The following is a 17483-nucleotide window of genomic DNA, read 5'->3' as shown; positions in this document are numbered from 1 at the left end:
AGAGTCTAAACTTCTGAAAACTGAGAGAAACAGTCCGATTCATATATATTCATAATAATACGCAAATTTATATGAATTTTCTTATAGTTTTTTTCCACCTACAGTGTTGGCCGCCATTTTGCAACGAGGAAGATACAAAAATGACGTCAGCGAGCCACATCGTAAGTTAGACAATTGCTCTCCTTGCATAGGAATTGTACACGTCTTGATCTCAGAGGGACAAACTAAAACGAATGACAGCCGAATGACAATTGACTCTGTACAGGTTCCTTCTTAAAGCAAGATATATTTTTATTAGAGCGACAAGGTCTGACTGTTTCTCTTAGATGGCGGAAGGATTTTAAATGCCACCATAGCCGTTACTTTATATGTGGTATGTGGATGCATCTTATTGGGTGTAAGAATGTTTTTGTTTTCTGCAGAGTTCAAAGGTCAACAGAGGTCAAAGTATGAAGAAACATTGTAACTTCTCAAAATGGAAAGCTTGAATATACGACTTTACAAGAACCCTCTTGATTCTGCAGAGGTCAAAGGTCATTTGAGGTGGTCAGTTATCAAATGTGAAGTTATAATTTACCCAACTACAGTGATTGGTGAAAATTGTAGTTGGGTGAATGTTGCCCCATAATGTGTATTACCTGTTTTCAACCAGAACAAATACTGACAGAGTTAATCTCTTCCTCCAAATTTTCACAGGTCGCAAGGGTTATATTGGTTCACAGTTGTTGGAACTGAGGTATTCTTCTGCAATTTTAAGTTTATATGAGGATTTTACAAGTGAGGTTACTTGACAGTTTTTTTTCCAGATTTGTCACCATTTCTGAAACCTATTGTATGCACCAATTCTATATTTCAGGAGAAAGAGAAACGATTCATCGCTCATAAAAGCTTTAAAACCCCTGGGACAGGCATGATTAAGTCTTAAGTGCCATATGAAATTAAAAGAAATAATATAACAGATCTTAACGACTGCCTGCAACAATTTTTGGTTTCGATGAAATCGTAACCTATGCATTCATGCAGGCGGAGAGTGTGTGTATGTATGTGTGTGTGTGTGTGTGTGTGTGTGTGTGACGCCTGGCTTGTAAACACGGTATCTCAAGTAGGGAAGCTTGGACCAATCTAATTGTAAGTGTGCCTCATGATTATTCAGTATGTGAGGTCATGCCCTCTGTTTGGATATTCCTGCATGTGACATTGAGAGTTCCAGGGACCTCACTTTCATTCCAGATCTGAGTAGAGTCAGTTGTGACTAGATACCTTATACCTGTATATATATATACACCAACTGTAATACTATACCTGTAACTTGTGCCAGGGTGTGGCAGCCTGTGCAATATATCCATACTGTGTGACTTTCTCACTGATTTGCGTTTGAATAAGAGTAGAGGATACCAAAGAGGTACGTTTTAATTATTGCGGTTTATAGAGAATTTATATATATATTTTGTAGAATCTATTTGAGTTGCCTCTTTGAGGTTTGCGTTGTATTTTCTCGTATTTATGTGTTTCCTTGTATGTTTGTGACGATTGCGATTTACTGATTACTTTGTGATAAATTTGTACGTTTATAGACAATTTATATATATATTTTTTGTAGTTTTCACGGATTAAAATAGACGAGTGCGTAATCCAGTAGAAGCCTCAGTGTCCTCCTTACTCTATACATCTACCTCTACACCACCACGGCTACACTAATATTTGGTGTATATGAGTACCACATTGAGTAGATGTGTCCTATTTTTTGTGGTGCCTGTGAAGGTCACCAAAGGTCAGTTAGAGGCCAAAAACCAAAATATTAAAATAAGCAATAACTCCCATTGACAGGATCCGACATGGTAGATATTTTGGGACCAGTTGTGAATGGGGTAAGGGATCATTTCAAAACAGAACGGTCGTGTGATCCAAGGTCAACAAAGGTCAATCAGGGGTCAAAAACTAGTATTTTTGCAATATCTTGAGAACCAAATGTCCGTGAAGGTTGGGAGTTACGCTATTATAATCAGAGAGTCGACCCGCATCTAGGTGACCTTTGACCTCAGGTTGACCTCCGGTGACCTTTATCAGTTTTTTGGATTATTTGAATTTTCGTGGCCATAATCGGATCTCAAAGGTACCTTCCGATCAAAATGGTCCATAGTTGACCCCTGTGCGACCTTCGTGTGCGAAGTTATCAGAGGTCAATGTTTTTGTTTTTCTAATAAGTACAGTTAGGATGGTCGCACAGACTTGTCATGTTGCTTTTTGGAATCAGCGTGTCAAACTACATCTGACCGCGAGGTCAAAAGGTCAAAGGTCAAATCTTAAAAAATATGCTCATTTTAGAAGATACGGGGCAAAACAAAACAGAACAAAGATAAGTTTAAAAAATTGTTGACATATGATAGAGCTTTTTGTGCTGAATATAGGAAACCAACTCCCGCTTCAATCGGACACCCAGTTCTCAAGTTATGAGGGGCCAAAGGTTGGTTTTGATACATTTCTAGCAATAACATTATGTGTGTACATTGTAGGCCAAACAAATTTTAGGAGAGAGTGCACCTCACCAAGAGGAATATTTTTGATAAAAACCATCAGGTCATCCAAGGTCATTCAAGGTTGATTATGTGCAAAAAACTGCCAGCTTATGCTAATTTTTGCAACAACTTCTAGTCATGAAGTCTGACATGGCTGGTATATTAGGACAAGTTGTGAATGGAGTAGGGACACATTTTCAAAAATAACCGTGATGTGATCCAAGGTCACCAAAGGTCATTTATGGGTCAAAATGTGTTTTTTTTCTCAATAACTTGTGAAACTACCACTGACAGGGTCCGACATGGTTGATATTTTGGGACTAGTTGTGAATGGGGTAAAGGATCGTTTCAAAACATAACGGTAATATGATCCAAGGTCAACAAAGGTCAATTAGGGATCAAAAACTAGTATTTTTGCAATAACGTGATAACCAAATGTCCATCAAGTTTGGGATTTTATGACAGAGTGCACACCATCAAGAGGAACATTTTTGATAAAAACCATTAAGTCATTCAAGGTTAAGTGCCAAAAACTCCCAACTTATGCTAATTTTTGCAACAACTTCTAGTTAGAAGTCTGACATGGCTGGTATATTAGGACAAGTTGTGAATGAAGTAGGGACACATTTTCAAAAATAACCGTGATGTGATCCAAGGTCACCAAATGTCATTTATGGGTCAAAATGTGTTTTTTTCCCGATATCTTGTGAAACTACCACTGACAGGGTTGAGAGTTACGCTATTGTAATACAACAGTCGAACTGCATTTGGGTGACCTTTTCCTCAGGTTGACCTCCAGTGACCTGTATTAGCTTCTTTCAAGTTGATTCTTTGAAGTTTCGTGGGCATATTCCAATCTAACTTGTCCATAAGTGGACTCCTCTGCGACCCTAATGTGCGAAGTTATTAGAGATTTGGTTTGGTTTTGTAATACTTGGTGTGTGGATTCATAACATTGAGTACAAGAACCCTATTGCTTTTGATGGAGGTGTGTATAAACACATACAGTAAACTGACCTGTGTTAGCATGCCATAGTGTTATTGTAACAGCTAGTTCTGGTTATACTAACAAGCAGAAGTCTAGTGCATTGAAGTCATCGAAACCTCAATGCATTTTGCATTCTGGTTAACTTTGGGCACCATTTCTTTGACGGATGTATTGCCTATGTTAATAGCTATCGCAAGAATTGACCTTTGTTCTTTTAAGTGGGTGTTCCACTTCAACTAATGACCATGCGGCTATGAACTTTCAGAAGGGTATTGCCTTTGCAATGGTTAAGTTATCTGGAAGTCTTCTCTGATGTTCTGACATTATTTCCTCAGTTGCTTAGCTGAGTCGAAATATAATGCAAGGAATCACGAAGTCTTCGGGGTTTCTCTTTTCTTTAATACTTGCAGACCATTCGGTGGGAGGGGGTGTGAGGGAGGGGGAGCTGTTTACAAAATGGGTTCTACACAGCAGCCAACTAATGAAAATTAGGATTACATAAAATGTTTAGGGATACCTTTAAGATGCCAAAGATACCTTTACTTGGAGTCTTGACTAGGACCTTTTCCATCTCCCCGGGGAATCGGAGTGCCTTTTGGTGCCCTGGATCTGGACTTGAGATCGAGTCCGGGCAATTTTGTTTATCCTCCTTATTGCAGTATATCATCTTGGTTTCATTTTTTTAAGACGTACATTCCTTTGCTGCTGTAAGACCCACAAGGTCAATTCTTTGGCATAAACGAGAGTGGCTATGGACAATGTTAAAAGAGACAATGTGTCTACCCATATTTAATGCCATTCTTGTGCGAGAGGTTGTCATAAGCAATAAGCTCCCAATAATAGTACACATACCCCAAACCCTTCCTCGTCCCAAGCAATGCAAGCTGTATACTGTTCGCTAGTAAAAACGTGGAATGGGAACGTAACATTGTAGTTGCTGATGTGCCAGGAGGGATTATTGCACAACTACAACACTGGTGGAGAATTAGTTGAGTACAATATACCGGTGCTGTGGTCGAGTGGATAAAGGCGGTGACATTTGAAGCAGTACTGTTTAACAATCGGGAGGTTCCAGGCTAGATCACCGGCTGGGTCATAGTAAGGTTAGTTTCATCCCAAGAGCAATCTATGGTTTTCCTGTCTAAAATAACTCTCTAAATTGAAGAAAGATTCAAAATTTGAAATAAATTGTTGAATTGGAAGCCACCCGACGTGAAAGTTGTAATCCATATGCCCATGCGGGTTTCTCCCACATTCGTGGTTGCTTCAGCGTCGATAAAATAACTGTCTAATTATTATTATTAAAAATTGCTCTGTGAAAGATAAATTTATGATTATCCCCACGCTGAAGGAGCCCATTTGTGGTTATTACAAATTCGTTGACTGCTGGCAGTATTGATATTAAATAAAAAATACAAATAATAATGTTGTTTAGAGGCATTTTGTTGACTTTATTTATTTAACACAGCATCACATCGTTCAACCGGATCATGTTTTCTTACAAGTGTGTTTTAACTCAACAATTATGCATCGCAAAAGATCGTCAAAGACAATTTTGTTGGCCAATATGACGGATGTTCTAATGTAAATCCTTACCTGGTGAATATTTTAACCTTTTTTTGTTAAATTGGCGAATGGACAAATTGTGTTTGAAAGGATAAAGCAGAGGAAACATTGCAGTTGAACGATGAAAAATGAACAAATATTAATAAACGTTTGCTTTCAATTACTTTGAAATGAAAGGTGATATACGATATAACGACATTTGACGTCAACACTTAAGCAGCAGAAGTAAACTTATAGGAAGGGTGTGATTTCATAGAAGCACATCGAAATATTTGTTTATCCTTTGTCTTTTTCATTAAAAGTTACATCCAATTAATTTCTTCAAACTTGGGATGCAATTTACTCCAGTCTGTGGGGTATTGATACATTAACGTTCCTTAAAGCGAAGTTGGACCCCTGTCCAAGGTCCAATGTACAACTACGGTATTGTAAAAACTGTGAACAATTTTGGTTTATCAATATCTCGAGAACCCGCCGAACCCCAACCACACCCCTACTCCCCCTTCTCCCCTCCCCCGAGAAGTGCCCAACCAAGGTTTTAACCTCTGATTGATCTTAATTGTGTAGTTGTAAGAGTAGTTTGCTCCTCTCTTGCAAGGTATGGTTCATCCTGATGGCAGAACCCACTCACATAACTTAACCTTAAGCTCATACTGATTGTAAGAAAAAGCACAAGCACCGAAAATTCACAGAGGCACATCAGTAAAACATGGTCGTCATTGTACAAGGAAGCACCAACCCTGCATTTAATTAAAGCAAATAATCTCACCCACGTGGTTGTAAAATTGGGATACAAAATACAAAATTTTTGCATAATCACTCCTAGAGGAATTCATAATATTAATAATAATTTCAAAAGTATTAACATGCTCTTTAAAGCTATACACATGCCGATGAGAATTTCAAGAAAATAAAGCAATGAAAGGGAAATTAAATTGAAATACTAAACCAGTTTACAAAAGCAAAACAATTCTAGTTGAAGAAACTTGATTAAAATGAAGAAAATCCATGTCGAAAGGACATAATTTACCCGTTTCCGATAAATGTTCTTACTGTCAAATGTCACTCGTCTGGAGACGAAAAAATGGTGTTTGTAAGCGCCATTGTAACAGCCAGCTCGTAAAACTGTTTGCTTAGATCTTCCCTTTCGCCATTTGAACATCTGGAAAGATCCATTGCGTGGTTATACAAGCTGTATGATTCTGTAACAATACCGAGGGAAGCGAAAACTACCCCAACGACAGGAATCCCTCGAGATACCTTTACGGCAGTATTTGCTGCCATGGATGCTCCAGCAGATGCTACATCGTCAGAAAGCTAAAATAAAGAATGCCAAATACCGTAGAGTAGTTAGGGGATGTAGGTGTTTCAATTGGAGTAAATTGTTATCTTATTTATAATTTGGAATTAACTTAAACATTAATTAGGACAATGCACTGACTTATGTCTTTCCTGTGATGCAATCAGTGTTGAAATGACTGGACTAATAATCCTAGGGCATTCACAGAGGCACATCAATAAAACATGGTCTTCATTGTACCAGGAAGCACCAACCCTGCATTCACTTAAAGCAAATAATCTCACCTACGGTGGCTGCAAAATGGGATGTAAATACAAAATTCTCGCATAATCACTCCTATAGAAATTCATAATAGTAATCTGCTAAGGAACCGTCGGATCGCAAAACTACATAGTAAATGCATCCAATTTATGAATTCTAAAACCGAACACTCCACATCTGATATTCGGCATCCAATAATAACTCATTTCGGTTAACTATTTCAAAAGTATAAACATGCTTTTTAAAGCTATACACATGACGATGAAAAGTCAAGAAACTAAAGCAATGAAAGCCAAAACAGTTCTAGTTCAAGGGAATTTCATGAATATGAAGAAAATCCATGTGGAAAGAACGTAATGTACCCGTTTCGGATAAATTTTCTAACTGACAAAATATGAATTGCCACGAGACGAAACGATGGTGTTTGTAAGCGCCATCATAACAGCCGGCTCGTAAAACTGTTTGCTTAGATCATCTCGTTCGCCCTTTAACATTTGGAAAGATCCATTGCGTGGCTATACAAGTTGTATGAATCTGTAACAATACCGAGGGAAGCGAAAACTAGCCCAACGACAGGAATCCCTCGAGATACCTTTACGGCAGTATTTGTTCCCACGGATGCTCCAGCAGATGCTACATCATCAGAAAGCTAAAATAAAGAATGCCAAATACCGTAGAGTAGTTAGGGGATGTAGGTGTTACTTGGAGTAGATTGTTTTCTTATTTATAATTTGGAATTAACTTAAACATTATTTAGGACAATGCACTCGACTTGTGCCTTTCCCTGTGATGTAATCAGTGATTAAATGACTCCACTGGAGACTGACTGGAGTCGGTCTAGTTTTTTGTTTGCTGTCGAGTCAGTGCCTTGAAAAGACTCGACAGCAAACCAGTTAGAGGGTGAAGTGACTCGACATGAAACGCCTAATTTGTTTCAAGAACATGCTTTCAAGGTTATATACGGGTGAAGGGAATTGTGATGTAATTTAATGATGCTCACTCTCCACTTAGTTCAGAGTAACCAATTGATATTCCAATCTGCGATACTTCTACAATCTACTGCAACTTTACTGTCTGAACCAAACTTATTAATTCAGTTAATCAACAATAGGCTACTTGTATGATTACTAACTGTGCAAAAACTAACAATTGAACAATTAACCATTAACTATATTCTAGACTGTTTAAGGGTCTTTGTCGAAGCCCAGTAAGCACAAGTAACACCAACTAAAATAACCTACAATCTTCAGATAAGCCGGTAATCTGTATCATCCATATATCCCAAGCCAGGCCCATCCTGAAATCTTTCTAAACGTGCTGAACAACAGCCCAGGCCATTTTAACCCAGCAAGACACCACATAAGTGAGTCGACCTATAAAACTAACACATCGGTGGGTTTAATTAATACAAACAGTGTTCTCGTGCAAGTTTTCGATTCCAATGATGGGGGGTCCCCTATGTCTTTGATTGTTAGTTTGGGAAATGGTCCAGGGCGGAGGGGGGGGGGGAGGGATTTCTTGCATTCAGACGGGTTACGTATATACCTAATTTATAGTCTTAATATGCATCAAAATTCAAAATTCACTATTTGAGGACTAACTTTTCTTGGGAGGACTTCCATCCCCTCAAGTTCTGCAATACCTCCCGGGAAACATTTCATACTGTAGTTTAATTTAGTAATGTCCGTTCCTTTCTATTCAACTTTGCTACTTCCAGCTATAAATCGACACGTTATTTTGTAACAACTAAGAAGCCAACTTCGCTTTTGAAAAAGAGATGTTTTGTAGAAAAAACTGAAAAGCACAAATATAGAACCTGCTAAATTCATTTGAAATAGTAGGAATAATCAATACATCCATGTTTGATTATCTTTCTCAAATACAAAAGAAAATATGTTGGCACACACATCATTTGAACTAAAGTCCACTTGCCGGTAGAATGCATACCTCTGCTAACGGCAACACACCGTTAAAACCTGTTACTTCACACAGTTTCAAGTGTATGTACCTTTCAAGGTTACGTGGCATAACCAACCTATCATGTTCAAGAGCGGCGGAAGCACTTTTAATCTGGGGGGGGGGGGGGCACCGACATCAAAGGGCACTGTACAGAAATTCGATTGGACTGATGCAGCCTTATATTTAGTACCCTTTATAACTCTTATTGTATTATCTTATTTGCGAATACACATCACTCCATCAACGCCCCCCCCCCCCCCAATATCCAATGTGCAAATTGGGAAACAAGGAACAAGTTTTCTTTTGAGACAAAATGAGGTGAAATCATGCTATTTGCTAATTTCTATTATTAGTTTATTTCTTGTCAATATCTTAACAAATTTTTTCCATTCGAAATAGCTTTGATTTTGACCCACAGAAATTCATTAAAAGTCAGGAGCGTAGCCAGGATTTGCAAAGTTGTATGCACGACTATCTGAGCGGAGCGCCACCATCGGTTGGCGCGGAGCGTACAAGAAAATTTTGGTTTTACAAACCCCTCAGATGGCCGGAAACGGCCCTTCCCGAGTGTTCATTCTGGTTCCATGGCCTCTTGCTAACTTGAGACACCTCAATTTTTATGTAGAAAAAGGGCACATTTCTAACCTGAGGAAAAGTGGGGAGGGCACGTGCCCCCTGTGCCCCCGGTTCCGCCGCCCTTGATCATGTTACGACAATATTTTGCTTACAGTCGGACAGAGAAACAAACAAATACAGACAATCAGGGTTTAAAAGGTAACCTACTTGTCAGGGGTAATACTCTTGTGAGTTGGGTTGACTTCAAATATACGTCTGATAAACTGTTTCAATTTCAGGCACAACAAAAATCTCACTTTTCGCGCCTTTTACTAGAGTACTAGTTACTAGTTACTAGATTGTGTAAACTGCCTACTTATTCGCATCTTGTGAACACACAGATTGTCATAATGGATACAAACACGTATTTACTTGTTTGAGCAGAGGGAGGGGAAGTTACTGCAAAGAAACTTGTCAGGACTTAATTGCGTATATTTCTAGTAGAGAGGGGGATCCCCACCAAACATCATTAGTTATTAAGGTAACGGTTATAAATCACAGTACAAACTGATCAAGCCATGTACAAACGTGCACCACGTTTCATCTACTAAGTCTTCATTTTACAATTATTCCTCGAAGTGTAGAGTATCCCAGGATGACATAAAATGTTGGTTGCACGCACCTGCCACAAGTGAACACAAATATTGTTACAACGAACGGCATACGAGCATTAATATATTTTGCAAATCTGACTGTATACTGCGCCACCTTAATCGGCCCTTTACGTCACTATTAAAACGTTAATAGATACAATGTCATTATAAGCTATTTTCGTTCGTATTATACCTGATTGTTTCTCATGTCTCAAAGACTACTGAGTCTTTCGCCTTGGATTCCCTTTCACATTCACAGCTATTTCTTTAGTTCTTTACTTACCATTTTCCTTTGATTTATCGTAGTTTATTTCTTTCTTCATTTATTTTGGAGTGGTGGAGCTAGGGGTGGGGGGAAGGGGGGCGAGTGCAGGTTTTGCTAAGCGGTATTGAAATTTTCAGTCGTAAATATCGATAGAGACCAGAGAATGCATGAAACATTGCAACATTGCCTACAACGCTAGTTACGCAAGGGCTTTTGTAAGTAATACTTTTATATGTTACTGTTATATGTTATATAAGTGATACTATTAAAATGTTCATTAATACATAAGCTACCTTTCAATTATTGATAATCACACAGAACACAACGCCCGATCGCAGTCAAAATAAACGTAACTTGGTCACAACGTGTATTGGCTCCTAAAATTCACTTTTCTGTATGTCTGGAAATTTCTTTAACTAAAGACAATGTCGGATCTACCAATATCCATGAGCAATCTCCTCAACTTACTGGAATATTCAGCATACGCCTTGCTGGTAAGTATATGCTGAATAATGAGTGCGCCGGTATTTTTAATGTTTCGCGCACAATTTTAGTTCTCAAGAGGGGGGGGGGAAGGGGGGGGGGTTGAGTTTAACACTTTGAATAGTGTTTGGATAAAGATGTCGATGATGATGATGATGATGACGATGATGACGATGATGACGATGATGATGACGATGATGATGACGATGATGATGATGATGATGATGATGATGATGATGATGATGATGATGATGATGATGATGATGATGATGATGATGATGATGATGATGATGATGATGATGATGACGATGACGATGACGATGACGATGACGATGACGATGACGATGACGATGACGATGACGATGACGATGACGATGACGATGACGATGACGACGACGACGACGACGACGACGATGACGACGACGACGACGATGATGACGAAAACGATGACGAAGATGATGATGAACGTGTCTATCTTAATATTTCTTCAGGATTATTGCCTGGACGGATCAAGGGATGCCTTTATTTTTGAAGATGATAATATTAATTCCTGCATGACAATGAGCAATGGGATAGAAGAAAATCGTCAAAAGAAGGATATTGGCGTTATTTCGGGATCAATAGCAGGTGTCGTAGCAAGTGGTTTGTCTCTTGGTGGTATGCTGTTGCTGCCATTTACATACGGCGCCAGCGTTGGTCTTATTGGTGCAGGGGCGGCATTGGGTATCACTGGGGGAACTGTGTCTGCAGGTTTCTCACTGCATAAATTTGTACGTGATCGGCAGAAATCAAAAACTTTACCCACGTGTGCAGCAAAATTCGTTACAATACGTGAAAAGTTGGCCAAAATAGCTATAGCTATAAATAGAGTGCTTGTTAATGTGAAAGTTCTCAGGACATCGCAGATGTGGGGTGAATTTCAAGAGCAGGATACGATGATTCGCAGGTCCGTTGTTAATGCACTGACACAACTATGGGAGCTAATTCAAAGAAAAAACACACCTTCCGATCCCGAGAATGCTATCGATAGCGTCCTCAGCAACGCCGCCGAAGTGCTCAAAGCATTTGAGGATATAATTGAGGAATCAAAAATAACCGACGTCAAGTTGCATCCAAGAATTACGGAAGATATCGAACCATCCTCTGAGAATCTTGACAGTGCATTACAGAATCTTTGCAAATGCGGTTTCCAGGAAGGGATGAACATTGGTAAATTACTACTGGCCTTTTTCACTGAGCAATTTGATGATCTCTACAAGAGCGCCAATCTAGAAGCGATTAGAAATACTGCTTATCCTACAATTGCGAGTGCCGTAAACGGATCTCAGGGTGCAGTTATCCGTCCTACTATTGATGTAAACGGTGTTGATGAAATTGATGGTGGAGTACAAGTTAACGGAAGAACGGTTTCGAACTATATCAAGGTAGGTGTAACACTCCTTCTATATCTTTGTTTATATATATACATATATATATATATATATATATATAAGCGTAATGAGAAGGAAAATCCAGAACAGTGAAAAAACTTCCAGCCTCCACCGGGATTCGAACCCGGGCCTCCCGCTTTGTACGCGGACACCCTAACCAACTAGGCCATGGACGCTGATTGTATGTCCAGAGGTTCTAAACCGGTAAGGAAGGTCGTAATTTCACTGTCGGCGTTTTTGACACCTGTATCGAACAATACTAGTTATGTTTTTGGTGACATATTTTACCTTACTCTAGAGATCAAACATGATGCTAACCAACTCGAAAATCATTTGTGATTCCTAAAGCCGGATCTCGAAAGAGATACTTTGAACAGACTTTATGTTAATGAAATGGAGGTAAACGACAAAGGCAAATGAATATATATAAATGAAAACGTAATGAGAAGGAAAATCCAGAACAGTGAAAAAACTTTCAGCCTCCACCGGGATTCGAACCCGGGCCTCGGGCTGTATATGCGGACACCCTAACCACTAGGCTATGGACGCTGATTGTATGTCCAGAGGTTCGAAACCGGTAAGGAAGGTCGTAATTCTACTGCAGGCGTTTGTCACCTGTATCGAACAATACTAGTTCTCTTTTTGGTGACATATTTGCCTTACTCTAAAGATCAAACATGATTCTAACCAACTCGATTCCTAAAGCCGGATCTCGAAAGAGATACTTTGAACAGATGTAGCTAGTGGTACGACAGATCCATGTTAATTATTAATATATATATATGTTAAGTTGATTTAATTGCCTTTATAAGTCAAGAGACGGTAATAAAAAAGAAGCCCCCCCCCCGCCCTTCGGATAACATATGTTTATTAATGTTATCGTTTAAGAAATCGAAATATTATATCATTGAACTTTTTCATTGAGCAGATTGATAGAGTCAGGGTCAACGGGAAATCAGATGAGATAATAAAGGGCGCTTTAATGACTTATACCATCAGCGGAAGAGCTCGACAAATAATAACATCTCCTAAGAATGTTATGGGTGCTGCCAAAACGGCGAAAGCATTCAAAGCCGCCAGAGCTTTCAAAGCCGCCGACACTCTCGTGGATGCCACCTCTGCGGGAAGTGCAACACGAAATATAGCTAAAGTTGTTGCGGAAACTGCCGAGGTAGGTTTTGCAGTACCATAATCTTTTTACAAATTACAACTTATAGCTGGACAGCCGATACTCATAGCTAGTACAGTAACTACCGTAGCTACGTGTTTGAAGTAAAGGAGGTACGGTACCCTTGATTCCAGTTAACACCTCTCTTTAAGTTACTCCAATTCGCCATGCCGAGAACGAAGAAAGGCCATGTTCGGATATATTCATAGGCATACTTATAGCATAAAACGACTAGATACGACTTGATTTTAGAATCGCTTATTAAGCCTAATGAACTCGCACTCAATGGTTGGTACAGTAACTACTGTTCATGTCCCACAACCGTACATCAGTTAATACCACTTTGTGTTTGTAACACGGTATTATGTGTTAATGCACACGAACAGTAGTTACTGTAGGGAGTTGCTACTCTAACGTAGCAACTCCCTGGTACTGTACCAGCTATGAATAATGGGTGAGCTGAACGTAGCAAAGTTGAATGGAAAGGAACGGACCTTATTACAATTAAAAATTAAAAGGGGGGTATTGAAGAACTTAGCATGCATATAAATAAGATAACAATTTACTCCAATTGAAACACCTTTCCCCTAACTATTCTGCGGTATTTGTCATTCTTTATTTTAGCTTTCTGATGATGTAGCATCTGCTGGAGCATCCGTGGGAACAAATACTGCCGTAAAGGTATCTCGAGGGATTCCTGTCGTTGGGGTAGTTTTCGCTTCCCTCGGTATTGTTACAGAATCATACAGCTTGATTAGCCACGCAATCGATCTTTCCAAATGTTCAAAGGGCGAAAGAGAAAGACTAAGCAAACAGTTTTACGAGCTGGCTGTTATAATGGCGCTTACAAACACCATCGTTTCGTCTCGTGGCAATTAATATTTTGTCAGTTAGAAAATTTATCGGAAACGGGTACATTACGTTCTTTCGACTTGGATTTTCTTCATATTCATCAAATTCTCTTTAACTAGAACTGTTTTGGTTTTGTCACCTGGTTTAGTATTTCAATTCAATTTTGCTTTCATTGCTTTAGTTTCTTGACTTCTCATCGGCATGTGTAGCTTTAAAGAGCATGTTTATACTTTTGAAATAGGTAACCGAATGAGTTATTCTTGGATGCCTAATATCAAATGTGGAGTGTTCGGTTTTAGAATTTATGAATTGGATTCATTTGCTATGCAGTTTTGCGATCAGACGGTTCTTTAGCAGAATTACTATGATGAATTTCTCTAGGGGTGATTATGCGAGAATTTTGTATTTAAATCCCAATTTTTCATCAGTTGGCGCGAAGCGCACAAAAAAATTTTGGGCAAAATATGCCTCTCAGATTGCCGGAAATGGCACTTCTGAGGCCTTGCAAGTTGCAACTAAACATTCTTTATTTTATAATCTCACGTTTTAGAAATTTACACTCCCCCAAAAATTTGGTAAATTAGAAGAAGACAAAATGGTAACATCACTTTGAAGGGGAAAAATAGGACAGTATATTTGTTAAGCTCCTATTAAGTTACCGTATTTATTATTTTAAAACAGTACTCAGCTATACTTCCAGAAAAAACATACATTGTTCAACGACACGTAGGCGGGATAATGTCGCTGGGTCGGGTGAGACTGCAATTTGTCTCACAAAAAAGTATAAAAAAGAACAAAGAATATGATAAACCTGTACTTCTAGGCTTGTAAGCACTCCCCCCCCCCTCCCCACCATCCATGAAAAAAAATGTTTCTTATATACACTCATGTCGGGGATGTCCAGGTATACAGTTGACTATAGTTAGACAAATTTTTGATAGTGCAAAAAGCGTGGTAGCCCAGATGAGCTGCGCTTACGGTGGTGTTACACGGAAATATTCGGGCATCATGATGCTAAATAAAGAAAATCATTAGGCCTATATTAATATTAATGTCATAAAACAAATAAGACAAAACGCTCTCCGTGGAATTGTCGGGCAAAAATTTGAAAAAGATTCGGGCAAGCTACTGCATATTTATATATATATATATTTTTCTCCTCTTAGGCTGCCCGAATTTTTCTGGACTTTTGCCCGAATTTCTTGTCAGGACTCTGGAAATTTGGGGGCAGTCTTCCCCCCCCCCCTGCCCCCCGCCTCGTACGCCTATGGTGCCATTAACATACCAAATAGAAAGTAAATCCAAAGTCTATTTTGTGGGTTAGCATGCTTCAAAAAAATTTTCAGTTTTTGACATTTGTTGACCTCAAATGACCTTCGACCATCCCACAAGACAACGACTTTTTTCTCTTCAGTATGTTGCATCAATATATCAAACATGAAGTTGATTCACACGGATTTTGAGTTATCGTGTGTTCAGACTTTGACCAATGTTGAACTAAAACGAACTTTGAACTCGGCAGGAAATAATACGGCGCATCCAGATACCTAATATGTAGCTCACCCACCATACAGGTTTGCATTATCGTGCTTTCAAGCAAATGCGTCACCTAAACACACACTCACGCAAATATCACAAACGCAAAGAATCGTCAACTTGATAAAATCCTTTGGAACGCCAAAAGAGCAATCCACAAAGCCTATACAGCCTCAGTAGAGATCCCTTGTCACGTTGTCATACGGTAGTTTAATGTAAACACTGTACACAAGAGATTCTTGTTTTTGACCTCCGCAAACCATCTTTGACCTCCGCAGATAACAATGTCGGTGTTCACTTGGGTAAATCTACACAATTAGTAACAAAATTTTGCAATCTTTACTTTTGGAGTATGTTGTTATGCGAGTAAGTTGTTACGACACGCATATGCGACCACCCAGGGTGTTTCCTGTTCAACATTTTCATTTTAACTCAAATTTGGAATCTTTTCAATTAAGATGGGAAAACCTTAGATTGCTCTTGCATGAGAAACCCACCTAACTATGACCCGACCAGGCCAGGCGCGTAGCCAGGAATTTGCCAAGGGAGGGGCGTAAATGTCGAAAAATTTCAGAGACGTAGATACGGCATTTCATAGCCTACTATCTAAGCGTAGCGCCACCATGATTGGCGCGAAAGCGTACAAGAACATTTTGGCTGAAAATGCCTCCCAGATCGCTGGAGATGGCACTTCCCAGGCCTTGAAAGTTGCATCTTAGCATTTTCTCTTTTGAAATTACTAGCAATATCATAAAAACATTTAAAGAAAATTTTAAAAATAGGCTCAAGGGGGGGGGGGGCGGCTGCCCCCTTCGCCTCATTGCTTTAAATGCCACCGTCTTTATCCACTCAGCCACATCACCAGTAATGTATGCATTTCATCCAAACGTTACTTTCGAAGTTAGCGTACGTACAGAGTGGTCAGACTTTTGACCATTTGAGCTCAAAAAATGACTAAAAAGCTGTCATTTCATAAGCCTGACTTTTTAAGTAATACTTTCATCCAGAAACAGGCATTCCACAGACATAACATCAAGATGGAAGATACTTCCAGGTGTCCAGAGCCAGGTCTGATCCCTGGGACAATTATGTCTCTGGTTCCCAGGTGCGTAGCCAAGGGGGGGGGGCAAAGGGGGCGACCATCCCCCTTGAGCATATTTTGTTGGTATCTTTTTGTGATATCGCTAGTAATTTCAAGCTTAGATGCAACTTACAGGCCTGGGAAGTGCCATTTCCAGCGATCTGGGAGGTATTTTCAGCCAAAAAATTTGTGTACGCCTAGCGCCAACTCATGGTGGCACTACGCTTAGTTTTCAATGCAGAATCTACGGCTTTGATAGTTTGCCTACAGGTTCGCCCCTCCCTTGGGCAAATTCCTGGCTACGCACCTGCTGGTTCCCCTATCATTATGCAAGTGTTATGCAAATGAGTATGCACTACTCTTCATCCTATATTTCACCTGTCTACTAATTAACTCCAGTCGCTACTCGATAGGAATCTAATCTCTTTTTTCCATAGTTGTAATTTTTAATTAATAAATTAACTAATTAATTAATGTCTACTAATTAACTACTAATTAACTCCAGTCGCTACTCGATAGGGATGTAATATCTTTTTCCATAATTGTAATTTTTAATTAATAAATAAACTAATTATTTAATATCTACTAATTAACTCAAGTCGCTACTCTATAGGGATGTAATCTCTTTTCTCCATAGTTGTAATTTTTAATTAATCAATTAAATAATTAATTAATGTCTACTAATTAACTACTAATTAACTCGTCGCTACTCGATAGGGATGTTATCTCTTTTTTCCATAGTTGTAATTTTTAATTAATCAATCAATCAACCAATCAATCAATCAATTTATCAATTAATTAATTAATAATTAAATTTTTGTAATTTTGAAAATAGTTGTAATTTTCTCCAGTGTTTTCTTCTCCATTCAA

General features: G+C 38.9%; 1 protein-coding gene and 1 non-coding gene across 2 annotated transcripts; one reads left to right on the top strand and one right to left on the bottom strand.

The window, feature by feature from the left end:
• Positions 1-739: 739 nt before the first annotated feature.
• On the top strand, positions 740-16078 carry LOC139982695 (uncharacterized). Its single transcript, XM_071995747.1, has 5 exons — positions 740-1402; positions 10382-10557; positions 11038-11970; positions 12905-13147; positions 13769-16078. The coding sequence occupies exons 2-5, from the start codon at positions 10489-10491 to the stop codon at positions 14021-14023; spliced, it is 1500 nt and encodes a 499-aa protein (XP_071851848.1). The 5' UTR covers positions 740-1402; positions 10382-10488; the 3' UTR covers positions 14024-16078.
• Trnac-aca (transfer RNA cysteine (anticodon ACA)) lies at positions 12080-12152 on the bottom strand. Its single transcript has one exon. It is a non-coding gene; the product is annotated as a tRNA-Cys (tRNA).
• Positions 16079-17483: the final 1405 nt, after the last annotated feature.

This window comes from Apostichopus japonicus, chromosome 16 (genome assembly GCF_037975245.1).
Source record: "Apostichopus japonicus isolate 1M-3 chromosome 16, ASM3797524v1, whole genome shotgun sequence".
Taxonomy (NCBI): domain Eukaryota; kingdom Metazoa; phylum Echinodermata; class Holothuroidea; order Aspidochirotida; family Stichopodidae; genus Apostichopus; species Apostichopus japonicus.
This window is presented reverse-complemented; position numbering and strand designations above follow the sequence as displayed.

Bases quoted from the DNA above. Each gene is read 5' to 3' on its own strand.
- LOC139982695 (XM_071995747.1), top strand. From the start codon at position 10,489: ATGTCGGATCTACCAATATCCATGAGCAATCTCCTCAACTTACTGGAA. The intron at 10,558-11,037 runs GTAAGTATATGC...ATATTTCTTCAG, and splicing joins ATTCAGCATACGCCTTGCTG to GATTATTGCCTGGACGGATC. The intron at 13,148-13,768 runs GTAGGTTTTGCA...TCTTTATTTTAG, and splicing joins TTGTTGCGGAAACTGCCGAG to CTTTCTGATGATGTAGCATC.